The 13,461-nt window shown below is 38.8% G+C and overlaps 1 protein-coding gene across 1 annotated transcript in view; it reads right to left on the bottom strand.

Annotated features, from left to right (window-relative positions):
- CCDC80 (coiled-coil domain containing 80) overlaps positions 1 to 13,461 on the bottom strand; it is a 22,211-nt gene extending 8,750 nt beyond the window's left edge. The window contains exons 1-5 of the mRNA XM_032219840.1: positions 13,010 to 13,461; positions 10,628 to 12,496; positions 3,460 to 3,616; positions 1,787 to 1,923; positions 576 to 724 (exon numbers count right to left, since the gene is read on the bottom strand). Of these exons, the coding sequence (XP_032075731.1) occupies positions 576 to 724; positions 1,787 to 1,923; positions 3,460 to 3,616; positions 10,628 to 12,490 (2,306 nt within the window). The 5' untranslated portion in view covers positions 12,491 to 12,496; positions 13,010 to 13,461. The remainder of the gene's footprint in view (positions 1 to 575; positions 725 to 1,786; positions 1,924 to 3,459; positions 3,617 to 10,627; positions 12,497 to 13,009) is intronic.

Raw genomic sequence — 13,461 nt, 5'->3', positions numbered from 1 at the left:
AACAAACAAAATACATCACACAAGCTTGAAGTCTGTTCCAGTCTTGTTCTGTACCTTATGTCAGTGTTTCTCAACCTTGTCAACTTGAAGATGTCTGGACTTCAACTCCCAGAATTCCCCAGCCAGCATTCGCTGGCTGGGGAATTCTGGGAGTTGAAGTCCAAACATCTTCAAGTTGACAAGGTTGAGAAACACTGCCTTATGTCAACACATTTTGGGGGGAAGAGTTTTGTATCCAAAACTCTGACTCATTCTGGAGAGTGGGAAGTTCCCTGAGGATGCACTCCAGCATGAGTCCGAAAGCTTAGAAGAATAAATCTCTGGTGTGGACTGTCTCAGGTTGGATCCTGCAACATTATCCTACATTTGCCTTCATTCACAAAACAATTCACTATGGCTAGGAGGAAGTAAGCTTAGGCAATGTTCTCATTAGGCATTTATTTCTGAATATATAGGCTTTTTTGTTTTAAGAAAAAAAAACCACCTCAAACTCATCGGCTGGTGGCATTATAACATTTTTCTCATTTTATATTATTAAAAGAAAATAAGCTCTGTGAGGTAGCTTTAGGAAATACCTGGACAAAAAGTTTTCCAGAGATTGTTTCTTATTTTCTTTGCAAACAGTGCCTTCCCGTTTCTGTTTTTCCATTTCTTTGATACGTGACTGGAAAGTATCTATCAGATCAAACACAGACTTCATGGCGATAGGCACTTCATAGTATTGCTATAAAACAAAACATTAAGATGAGTTTTAACTGCAAACAAATCTCTTGGCACCTCCCGACGCAGATAATGATTTACGAAGGCAAGCAGTTTAATATTATCATGATCCAAAAGTGTATGTAGCAATAAATTTTAGCTATTCCTGGTCAGGTCTAAACATACCATGAGCAGTAATTTAACTGGGAGCTTTTTGCATGGCATCTTGAATTCCAGCAGGGAAGAAATATATACTGTACAGTTAGTCATATTTGTTTTGCTAAAGGCAACATGGTGAAAACTTCAATGACATTGTTTGATCTTTCTATGGTATTTTAGAATTGCGTGTCCTGTTAGTCTGCCTCCCTGGTACACCCAAAGGTACTTTTTAGAAGGCAACTGGAAAATGATTTCCCTGAAGACATTTTGCTTCCCTAAACTGAAATGAACTGAAGATGCTTCTTGAATGAAAAGCGAAATGTCTTCAATGAAAAACAAAGTTTGTTTGGTTGCCTTTTAAAAACCATCTTTGGGACAGCCATGATGTGGATGACTGAAAATTTCCATAGACGCCTGGCACAGTCTTTTCAAATGAAATGAGACATTAAAAAAAAAAAAATTCTGCTGCTCCACTTTTCTCTTCAAAAAACAACTCCGTTTTATGCTTGTACCTGAACCATATCTCTCGTGCAATCAACTCTCCTTTCTGCCCTTCTCATCTCTACTCTTAGTTGGTCACGCTAGTTAAAATATCATAATAATTATAATAGCAATAGCACTTAGACTGATATACTGCTTTACAGTGCTTTACAGCCCTCTATAAGCGGTTTACAGAGTCAGCATATCCAACAGACTGGGTCTTCATTTTACCAACATCCGAAGGATGGAAGCCTGGTGAGATTCAAACTGCCAAATTGCAGTCAGCCAGCAGTCAGGAGAAGTAGCCTGCAGTACTGCACTCTAATCACTGTGCCACCATGGCTCATAATAATCCAATAGTATAATAATCCATTAATCCAATAGTAATCCAAACCATCCACAGAACATCTGATCTATTCATTAATTTTGCTAATATACTTCCTCCTACCTTGGCCTTCATATCAGAATCTGTCAACACCATAAAGAAGTCATTATAGGTCATTCCATATTCTCTTCTCAGCTCGTTGATGAGATTCTGGTCCACCAGATCTTCATCCTCTATCACCTTCATAGGATTCTCATTATCTTAAAAAAATGAAATGTGGATGAGCAGATGTCTTTGTTGTCCTCTTGAAAGATACCTAACAGATATCACATTAATTTTCACTAACGCAAGCAATAATGGTGAAAGTTTGCTACCTTCTTGTCAAGCAAGTGGGGATTATTCCCTAGATACTACTAATAGGCAAACCAGAAGCCCAAATAATAGTGCAAATCAAAATGGCATGAAGCAAAAGGCAGATGGTCTGATATAGACAAAGCAATATCATAAATCATAGGATAAAGAATCTATGAACTTATCTAGGGATCTCTGATATGTACCTTTCTTTTAAAAAAAACTTATTAGAACTATCTCTGTTGTGAAAAGTCGGCAGATCATCTTCTCCACCATTAAAAGAGGAGGTCTGCATGTCTTTTAACCATATTATGCCTTCTCAAGAATGTAGGTTTGGATTTCTGCTGGCGTAACATTAAAATTAACTGAGATATATCGTCCAATGGCATGTTCTTCATTCTCTTTCTTTAAAGATCTGATTTGGTATTTTAATAATTCTTTATACTTTAGATATTACTGAATCATTTTAAGTATTTTTGTATATGCAGCACAAGTTAAAATCAAGAATGAGCAGTTCAAAAATCTACCCAGAAATGGAGTTTGAGAAGACTGGAGAGATCACCACTTCCGTGGGGAAATATGCTAAATTCCAAGATCTATTTAAACCACTTTTCTTATTCGTGAATTTATACATATTAAATTAATCATGTCATGGTATGTGGTTTTGTTTGTTCTTATATAGCAATAAAAATATGTTCTCACAAGACAGATATCAAGAAACTGTTTATTCTAATAAAAAGTTCCCATTATTCAATTATATTCATTCCAAAGTTTCCTAAACAGAAAATAATCCAAGTATATTATTCTCCTGTCTGTAACTTTAAAGCAAATGAACAGACATGCTACAAAATGAATGTATTTTCATGCATAATATTGGCATGACCTAAACAAATTAAAGGCCCTCCTATACTAATCTTTTGTTTATATGTATGTTGTCTCTTTCACTGTTGTCTGGCCCTTCATACAAGTGAAAAAATTAAGCAAACTTCAATTACATAAAAGAATTAAATACAAAATATGTGGCTAATCACATATTTCATGAGCTAAAGGATTTTGAATCTATTTTGTGATTTAATCACACTTTTGAACTTTCAATTGTTCAATTGAACAATTAAGTTATTAGAGAGTTACTCAATAAATCTGAATATGATGCTTAGGGGGAAAAATCCAAAGGAAATACTGGGATCATCTGTAACATACAAAAAGGGAATACAAATACATAAGGAAATCATGTTGTCAGAGAGAGAAAGGTTCTTGTATTCTTCCCAACCAGAGTTGAGATTATTAATTTATATGCTTGGTTTATGCAACTGTCCATCTCACATTTGTAATTCTGGATGGCCCTCCACATACCCACACCCAATCCCTTTAAATGCATACATATATTTATATATTTCATGGTTGCTAAACTCCTTGAGCATTCTATGTAATAAAATTAAACCAACCTAGCTGGAAATGATCGATCTTCATATGACTGTTGTTCATTGTGCCAAAGATGGTGATAATTGAAATTTTTCTAGTCGCCATTTTGCAAAAGCTCTCCAAATATTCATCCCTCTGTTGCACATACATGTTGTTGTCAGCTTTGGGTGTTGTGATCAGCTAATAAAATGACAGAGAATTAATTCCAGAAAAGTAAACACAAGGTTCAATAGCTCATATGCTATCCACCAAAGCTTTCCCTTTCCCTCTATTTTAATAGTGATGAGAAACCATATTTACTAGTTGGATTTTTAGATGTAATTTGTGACAAGTCAATTCTCCTAATATCATAATGCTCTGCCAGAATCAGTTTTGGGGAAAAAACACAGCCAGACACAGGGAGTCTAAGGTTAGGAACCAAAAAATGAATGAAAAGTTTATTAGCTTATCATTCCTAAACTAATAACATGGCCAAGAAGTAGTCACTATTCAGGCATTGGTTAACATAGGCAAAATTATTGAGCATGGCATTGGACATGGATGGACAGGAAGAAAAAATATGAATAAAAATACAGTACTGAGAGAGTTATAGTTTTGGATATTTTTGCCCAGGACCTTGACTGGCTACATAGACCAGCAGCCCTCAACCTTTTGGGCATCAGGGACCATTTCCATGGAGAAAGTTTTTTTTCCGTGGACCGAAGGGGGCGTGGTTTCATGTACTGCCTGCATCCCACCGATGGGATGCTTGTTTGGAGTTTCACTTGTTTGCATGCCCTGGTTCCTCACATGCTGTAGATCAGTGCAAGTCAATGGACCAGGGGTTGGGGACCCTGAACTAGACAGTATATAAGGCTTCCAAATAAAGAAGACAATAGGTCATTTTCTAACAATAATGTATTTTTTTTAATTCCAACATATCTTAGATAGAAGCATCTCTCAGTACACATTAAAGTATCAAATTTTATTTTGGAAACTACAGACATAGAAACAGCTCTTTGGAAGACAGTTCAAAGTCATAAATATAGTTGTTATTTTCCCATAACAAAGTCTGTAAATTAGGTTAGGTTGAGAAATGATGCTTTGCAAATGAATGCATATTTGAATTCAAAGTTTCCTGGGCCAACATTCTAATCAATAATATGATCAAATGTTTTGATAGATTGTTAGTTATGTGTCTAGTACTCCTATAACATTACCATACAGTGAGAAAATACTATGGCATTAATTAAGCAAAACATCCTTTCTTTCAGGATTTTTGTACGGCTGATAGTGGATGATAACTATCTTCCTAAATAGAATTCTTGATGTATTTTGAATTTATTACATATTGCAAATCTACATGATTAAAAAAGATCAGTTTGAAATTCTACAGAAAAGGAGCCCTTTAGAATTTGTAAAATTGGGAACTTAATAATTAATTAAGTACATTTATCTCTAGAAATTATTCTTGATTATTTTTTCAACTAGAGTCCAGTTATAAAAACAAGCTTGTTTGAAGGCTAGCATTGTTTGCTTGCCTGATTATTCCCATGATGGGAATATGACTTGATAAAAGCTTAGAATTTCTATCACGGAAATACAAACTATATCTGTAGTTTAGAATGTTACATTGATCCACCTTTCTTTAAGAAATATAAAATAGATAAAATGTATTTCTTTTTACACCATAATCCAGTTAGGATGGACCGATTTGATTTACACAAAGCTTGCTAAACAAAAGGTATGTGACTGGTTAGGCTTTCTGAATTGCAAAAATCCTGATAGCCACTGGATGGCAGTCATGCAATGAAGAATATGTTTATTCTTTAGTGCCATTCTAGATTTTTCAGACCAATCTAATAGACCTAGTTCTGGATTAACACATTGTATGAGCCCACTCATGGGGGATTACAAACCAAGAACTTTTGTTATACAAGTGAAGAAAAATATGAATTATTTGATAAACCATAGCTAGGTTAGAGTTGCTACATCAGGAACCCTGAGATAGCAACCCTAAATTACATAAATCATGGAAATTTACTGTCTGTACCCAGTCAAATAATAATTATTTCCCTTGTATTGAGTTGTCTTCCTAATTCCAGATCATTTCCAATGGTTACTATTTCACTCTGCAAAATATATAAGTACACTTTTAAAAGGAATGATAGTAGTTAGGATTTAATCATGGAGCTGTTCTTTAAAATCAAATTTTAAAAACCAAATGTAATTATTTCTGAAGCAAATAAATCATACTTTGATTTAAAGTTGTCAGTGGGTTAATTTTAAAGTTTGGTTAAAATGCTGCCTGGCTATGAATTTATTTTATGTTTATGTATAAAAAAAGAACACACGAAATTTCAGGCGGTACTTCCACACCACAGAGTAGCAAATGTAACTTGGCCAAGGCAGAATAAACGAGCCTGAAGCAAAACCAGACTCAAACAGGAGAGAGGAAAGCAAACCCAGAATTTACAAATAGCAATAGCACTTAGACTTATATGCCGCTTCACAGTGGTTTACAGCCCTCTCTAAGCGGTTTACAGAGTCAGCATATTGCCCCCAACAATCTGGGTCCTAATTTTACCCAACTCGGAAGGATGGAAGTCTGAGTCAACCGTGAGCCGGTGAGATTCAAACTGCTGAATTGTAGGCAACCAGCAGTCAGCAGAAGTAGCCTGCAGTTCTGCATTCTAACCACTGTGCCACCGCGGCTCTTATGACCCCACATGTTATCTACAAGCCTCATTAGTATGTCCAGAAGCTGGTAGTCTGGGAACTGAGTAATCCCAAAATCCTCTTTTCTGTTCTCCTCATAGAAGAGCAAACCAGAATGGGATTGGACCCATTCTGCAAAAAACACCTCCTCATTTCCCTGCTAACATGAGTTACGCTCTATTCTGGAGAAATGTATCTGGATATCTTTAACACATTACATAGTTAACAGACACACACAAGCAGACAAAACCAATTTATACATATATACTTTATTAAAATTACTCCCTTAGATTTTTAAAATGTATTTCCCAACTAATGTTTTTTTTGGGGGATGGCAAGTCAGGCTTCAGAATGAGGGAATTGGCTGCAACTATCACCATTTTTATTTTCTAAGGATTCCTCCAGAATTCATATAGAATAATATTGCATCTATATTCCAATTTTTTTAAATTAACAATAAAGAAATAAAGAAATCCAGCAGGTTTATTTGTTAGTGCACAAACCACTAACAAAATATAGCAACAAATTAATTGCCTAAAGAAAATATTCTATAAATTTCTAATAATATAAAACATGACAAAATAAAATTTGTTTCACTTATCATGCATAATCGTGTATTTTGTTTTGCATTTATAGTAACAATTTTTTGCATAAATAATAACCAATAAAGTAAGTATGAATTGTCACAATATGACATGAAATTAAATGTTCTTTGTCTGGGAAAACATCTGAGGAGGTTACCATGTTTCTTTTAAATAATGTTTGGTGGGAATAAACATGTTATATAATACAATTGTTAAATTTTGGGAAAGGTAAAAACAGGTAATAAAGAATTATGGTGTCAGACATTCATCACATCACTGATACCACATACTTTATATAGAAAAAGAACTCTATTTCTCTTCCTGACAACATGCTAAAATATTGCAAATATATACATTCATATCCTAGAACAATGCCAGAAAAAAGTAAGAGCTAGAAGATGTCACCAATATGGTGAACAAAATATCACTAGAAAAGCTGGAAGTTGAAATATATATAAATATGTTCAGCATGAACTATAAAACAATAAACATACAACATCCTGTTTTCAACTATTGCTAATTCATTGCCTCCTATTGCTGGGTTACAGATTCTACCATCTCTATTTCTTGTTTTCTGACAAATTGTGCAAATTACTGAGAAAAGATATAATGATTTGCTCTACAAGATTTATAATTATGTTATTAGAAACATGTCATTCTAATGTCAAACTAAGGTAGGAATAGAAAACTTTATCTTTCAAAATTTTATCAATCACTTTTATCAAGTACCGTATATACTCGAGTATAGGCCGACCCGAAATAAGCCGAGGCACCTAATTTTACCACAAAAAAACTGGAAAAGTTATTGACACGAGTATAAGCCTAGGGTGGGAAATGCAGCAGCTACCGGTAAATTTCAAAAATAAAAATAGATACCAATAATGTTTTTGAATATTTATTTCAAAGAAAAACAGTAAACTAGCGGTGTATTCAATGAAATACTTCACTCACCTCATGATGCTGATGTCCCGCTGTGATGATGATGTCCCGTGCAGCCGCGGGAGCGATGTCCCGCCTCCTATGACACACGGCACAGTGATTCCTATCATTGGATCACTGTACCAGAGGAGGTGGGACATCGCTATGTGGCTGCTTGCCATAACAAGGAGGAGGTGGGACATCGTTGCAGAGCGGCCCGAGGGGGAGGAAGGGGAATCGTAAGACAGCCCTGCATTACATTAGAACGTGAGGAGGGGGGATGGTGCGGTGCGCGCTGCGCGGCAAACTGACACATAGGGAGGGGAAACTCACAGGGGCGCCGGGCCATTCACAAGTGTCACCCAGCGGCATGGCCCCGCCCCTTTTTCTCCTCCATTTCGGGCAAATATTTCACTGACTCGAGTATAAGCCGAGGCGGCTTTTTTCAGCCCAAAAAGTGGGCTGAAAAACTAGGCTTATACTCGAGTATATACAGTATATTAATTTTAAAAAATGATGAGAACATGTAAGGCAACATATTGTCCTCCTCCATCATAAGGTACCACGGTAGGCAATGTTTTGGGTCCCTGTGAGCATTATGATTCTTTTCCTAAATTAGCCATGCACAGGGAGACGTCTTTTTTCTATTTTTCATATCTCATAGTCAAGCTGACTCATGTGCTTGAAAAAGCAACAAATGGTTAGCTTAACTTGTCTGACATTTAGGAACATGCAATAATCTGTTTATGAAGTTATACAATGTGAATAGTTCACTGTCTTTAAACTAGTGTTTATATTTTAAAATCTCTATGACAGAAGGGAATTATTAAAAATATAAGACATAATCGTATTGATTGTATTTTATTAATTCCAGGACCTACCCATTTTTAAATGAAGCTTGTATCTCACCACTCTAAATCCTGTTCTTACTTGCAGCTTACATTGGCATTCCTTGGCAATCTGTGTTCCCTCTTAATCAGAGGATGCTAATGTTTCATATGCTAACATCCTGTCCTCAACCCAGAAGTGTTTTAAGTGTTCTTACACTGATTCCTTTTGTTATAGAAACAACTGGTGTTCAACAGCTAGGAAAGGAACTCAAGCAACTTTTGGAAGACGTGAAAGATGTGGCTAGACTCCTTGCCCTGAGCTCCCTGGATTCAAGATACATCAGCCACACCACTGACTATGCAGCTTGAAAATATCGACTCCCAATTAGGAAGCACCAGGCATTTGAGTTACCAAGGACTATAAACCCAGTATGGAGGCCATGCCCCAAATTTGCAATGGTTCTTATTTTGCTGACTGAGAGCTAAGTGGCAAAGTAAACTATTAGTGGGGGGAGGCCAAATGCACCTGACCTGAAAATGTTACACCTGAAAATACTGCCCTGGAGGTTGTCAGGCAGAAACAAAATGTAAATGGGGGATGGTATAATTCTTTTATAAAATTTCAGATGAAGACAGAAAGGTACCCAACCACTCTTGAGTCTATCCTCATCCATTATTGGTAGTTGTTATAGTTCCTAGTCAATTATTCCAGAAGGTATGTGGCCCAGGTATAAAATTGAAAATGGAAAGCCTTCTTGGATATGGCAATGTAGGACCTCTCTAGGAATAAAAGTAGCAGATTGTAACAGCTGTTTCTGAGAATTCAGTAAAAGCATTTTAAAACCCTAAACATTGGGGGATATGTACAATATTTCATGTGTGAACGTCCACCAGTGGTGGGATTCAGACAGTTCACACCTATTCGGGAGAACCGATTGGTAACTTTCTAAGTAGTTCAGAGAACCAATTGTTGGAAGAAATCTCCTTTTGTTTTTTTCCACTTTACAGGGCTAATCCTGTAAGGAAGGCAGGAAGGAAACATTCTGGTGTTGTTTCTAGCCTAATCTTTATTGACCTGCTTACAGAAACTGCCTCTCCGGTTAACCCTTATTACATTGTAACAGCTAAGGCGAAGCGCCCATCGACCTGAGTGACCTTGAGTTGGCCAAGCCCACCCAGTCACATGACCACCACACCCCACCTATCCAGATAGTCATTAGAGAACCGGTTGTTAAATTATTTGAATCCCACCACTGACCTCCACTCATGCAATATGACTTTGTGACATTTTTCTCTTGCTTCCCATGCCTCCGGTCTATTTTGAAAAGCCCTCTCCCTTCAGCAGGAGATTTGGCACTAGAGTACAGTGAAGAGATATTGGTAAGCAGCCCCGATTCAGCTAACTAAAAGACTTGACTAATTCAGTATGCTATACTTCAATAACATAGACAGTAAAGACTGATCTATAAAAACACAGGGTTTTCCCACAATTTTTTTTAAAAAAGCTTTTCCTAAGAACTGTACTATTAATTCACTTTTTTTTGCTACAGCAATGCAGTTGGATGCAGACAGCTAAGTACAGATCTAGACTTTGTACCAAGTAAGGGGCCCACAGTTGATCACAGGCTCTATCCTGCCTTAGTCACTCCCTGCAGAAATGTTCTGTAGTGACTCAAAGTTCTTTTAAAAGTTACATGCTGGTGAAAGAAAGGTTCCCAATGCTTGTAAAAGGAATGAAAATAGAGAGAAGGCCGGGAATATACACAAATATGAGTGAGAAGGACATGGGGAGGAGGGTGCAAGGATTGTATGTCTGTATAACAGTCAAATGTCACTCCCAAGGACTCTTCCAATAGTATTGGCTTTCTCAGAAGGCCATTCAAGCAGAGGAATGGAATCCTTCAGATATTGCTGGACTTCATTTTCAACAATCTCAGCAAACATGGCCAAAGATGAGGGGTAATAGGACCTGAATAACAGAGTACCTAGAAAACTATAGGTTCATCATGATTGAGTAAGTGGAAAGTTAATATTATGGAACCATCAAAATGAACATGTCAAAATACTTACTGCCATCAAAAACTTTCAGAAGCCAAACTAAAGCTTAGACTTATTCATAAATCATAATGTGAGTGACGTATGTTCAGGGATATTCTACTTACCAAAAGTCGTCTTTTGCCTTCAAAGAAGTTCAGAAGGTTTGTCACAGATTTCCTGGAGGTCTGGGTGAAAGACTTAGTGGGAGGTTTCAGGCTTCCATCATTCTCTGTCTTGCTTCCTTTCTTGTTTTTCTTGTTGCGCTCTTTTTCTTGCTTGTTTTTCCTTTCAGCTCTGTCTTTCTTGGCCTGCCTCTCAATTTTCTTGTCATACCTTTCTTTCTTCTTGTCAGGTTTATTTAAAGGGATGCGTTTCTTGGACTCTTTGGCTTTCTTGGGTGGAATATTTCCTATGGGGATGCTTTCCTCTAAATGAGGAATGGCAGGCTGCCCTGAGTCATGTTTATCCTCGTATTCATTGCTCAGTATCTTGTCCTGGGCTTTCTTTTTGGTCTGCTTGCTTTTAGGAGGCTTCTGCTGGCCAGCTATGATGCTGGTGTCCCGACTGTCCTTCTTGTCTGTGCGATTGTCTCTGAATCTGCCAGCATTTGCCCTGGTGTAATGTTCTGAGGTGGCCCTTGGCATTTCTGTGTAAGTGTCATAATGACTGGCTTTCCTGGGTCTTTTAGTAGCTGTTGGTTGTCTTTGTGTGTGGCCTGGATGCTTTCCTCTGCGGTTTTCTCTCCGTATGGAAAGGGAGGCCTCTGTCTCAGGAGCAATAGTTGTCTTGGGCTCTGTAGGAAGCTCTGTGAGTGACTTTGTGGTCCATGTTCTCTGTGTAGTTGGAGTAGTTGTGATGGTGGTTGTGGGTCTGCTTGGTATTGTCGTTATTCTGGCAACTGGCCTGAGAGTTGTGGTGGTTGGAGGGAAGGTGGTGGCTGTAGATGTCGTGGGGGAAGGAGATGGCACTGTAGCTGCCATCACTTTCTTCACAGTTTTCACTCTGGTTGGTTGCATTTTGCCTTTCCTTGTTTCTTCCTTTCTCGGGAATGACTGGACACGACCACCACTGGGAGCTGCTCTTGTGGTGTTGCCCCCACTGAGCCCTTCCGTGACGATCTGGCCCTCCCCTCCAGCTGCTTTACATTTCTGAATGAAGCCTTTTTGCCTTGCCTTCTCAATCTTCCTGATGGGACTCTGGTCAATGACTTCATGGATAGCTTCCAACCTTACTGGGTAAGGGTACCGTTCCTCAACTTGCAGCGTCTTCTTTAACAGCACCATTCCAAATTTCCCCTTCTCTAGTTTCAAAAAGCTCATAAGTTTGGGAATGAGGCTTGGATCTAGAGGCTGCTCCAGGATTTTCCCTTCGGGGGATATCTTCCTAACTTTACCCCCTTCTTCACCTTCCCCGTGGAACAGTATAATCTGCTGGACATGCCTTTCCGCTAACTCACAATAGACATCATCGTTCAGCAGACTCATCATGAGCCGGTAATAGCCATCGGAGGCATGGGGAGCAGAGATGATCCAGACTCTGTTCTTGCCTGCAAAGCTAGCCAGAATATTGGGAGAACTGGACCCTGATGAGAAGCGCACAACCCGTGATTGGACTGCAGTGGATGTTCCTTCATCTTTAATCATTTCCAGCTTAGGTCTTTTCATCTGGCGTATTTTTGTCTCGCCAGTCCTTATCTGAACCCGAGATTTATTTTTTGAGGAAGAAGCTGCTGGGTTTTTAGGTTCCAAAGAATCCCTTTTAACAAGGGGACGTTGCCCATGCCTCAAAGAAAGGTATGCAAGTCTCCGAGGGACCTTGCTTAACCTGGGCTGGGTTGAAGCAGATCTCCTGATACTGCTCCTATAGGCCACGGGTTGTTTTCTGATTCCAAGACTCCCTTTCTCAGCTTGCCTCACTGGCTTATGTGAGCCACACACTAGCCACGTTGCCCACAACACGGTTAAGCTCACAAGGGGTGTCCAGTTCATTGTGACCTTAAAAAAAGAAAGAAAGAAAATGGGAGGAGAAGCACACTATTACTGGGCTGTTAGAAAAGACCAAAGATATCCAACATTCTTAGTGTGAGTCATCATCAAGAGAAATCTTGCTGATCCTCCCAAAACACATTTTAAAAAACGGCTTTACACATTTCTGCTGATTTTTGTGTCACTTTTCTCTTTAGAAGTGAGATTCAACCTTAACATTGATATATGTGTCAACAGCAACCCCTTCAGTGAGAGGAAAGCTAAGCGGAGTCTGTTACAGGGACACAATCGAGATTCTGAAGATGAACCTATGATTTGAAAGAAGATGGGCACTCTTGTCCCACGGAATGGGTGGGGGACATTCTTCAACAATAATGACAGTTTCAGTAGTGAGAGTACTTGACACAGACAAGTCAAAACGATTGGTAGAATCTACACACCATTAGTACAGCCTGTCTGGCGGTCTCCCAGACCTACACACATACAGGACGTCAAGAGTCTCAGAACAACAGTGAAACTTACTCTTGTAGCAAACTTCTTCTCCAAGACTTCCTTTCAGATCCCCACTTTCAGACCGCAGAAGCTGATGTAGCTCTGCTGGGGGCCAAACAGATTCCTCCTCACCCCCCGAAAGGCTTGTTCGTGTTCAGGGAAGCAGATGCAGGCAAACAGACGCTGCCGCCCGGAGCTTTCCTCTCTCCATCTAGCCGCAGCTCTGCCTCCTTTCGGGAGCAACTCTGGAGAGGCACATTTCGCAGATTTCGCTCCTGCTCGGCGCTTTCTCTCTCTTCTACACTTTCACGGCCGCTTCCACCTCAGTTCTGCTCTCTGGCCTGCAGCGGGGCTCCTTTGTTCCTCCAGAGCCGAAGCATCAGGGCTAATACATTTACCAGGCAAAACGGTTTAAGCGCGCACTAAGCGAAGAACATAGCGCGCCTCTCTTTACCTTCCTAATCTTCATTCCCAAGCCTGCC

Source organism: Thamnophis elegans, chromosome 6 (assembly GCF_009769535.1).
Source record: "Thamnophis elegans isolate rThaEle1 chromosome 6, rThaEle1.pri, whole genome shotgun sequence".
Classification (NCBI taxonomy): domain Eukaryota; kingdom Metazoa; phylum Chordata; class Lepidosauria; order Squamata; family Colubridae; genus Thamnophis; species Thamnophis elegans.
The sequence above is the reverse complement of the archived record's forward strand: the minus strand, read 5'-3'. Positions and strand labels throughout refer to the sequence as shown.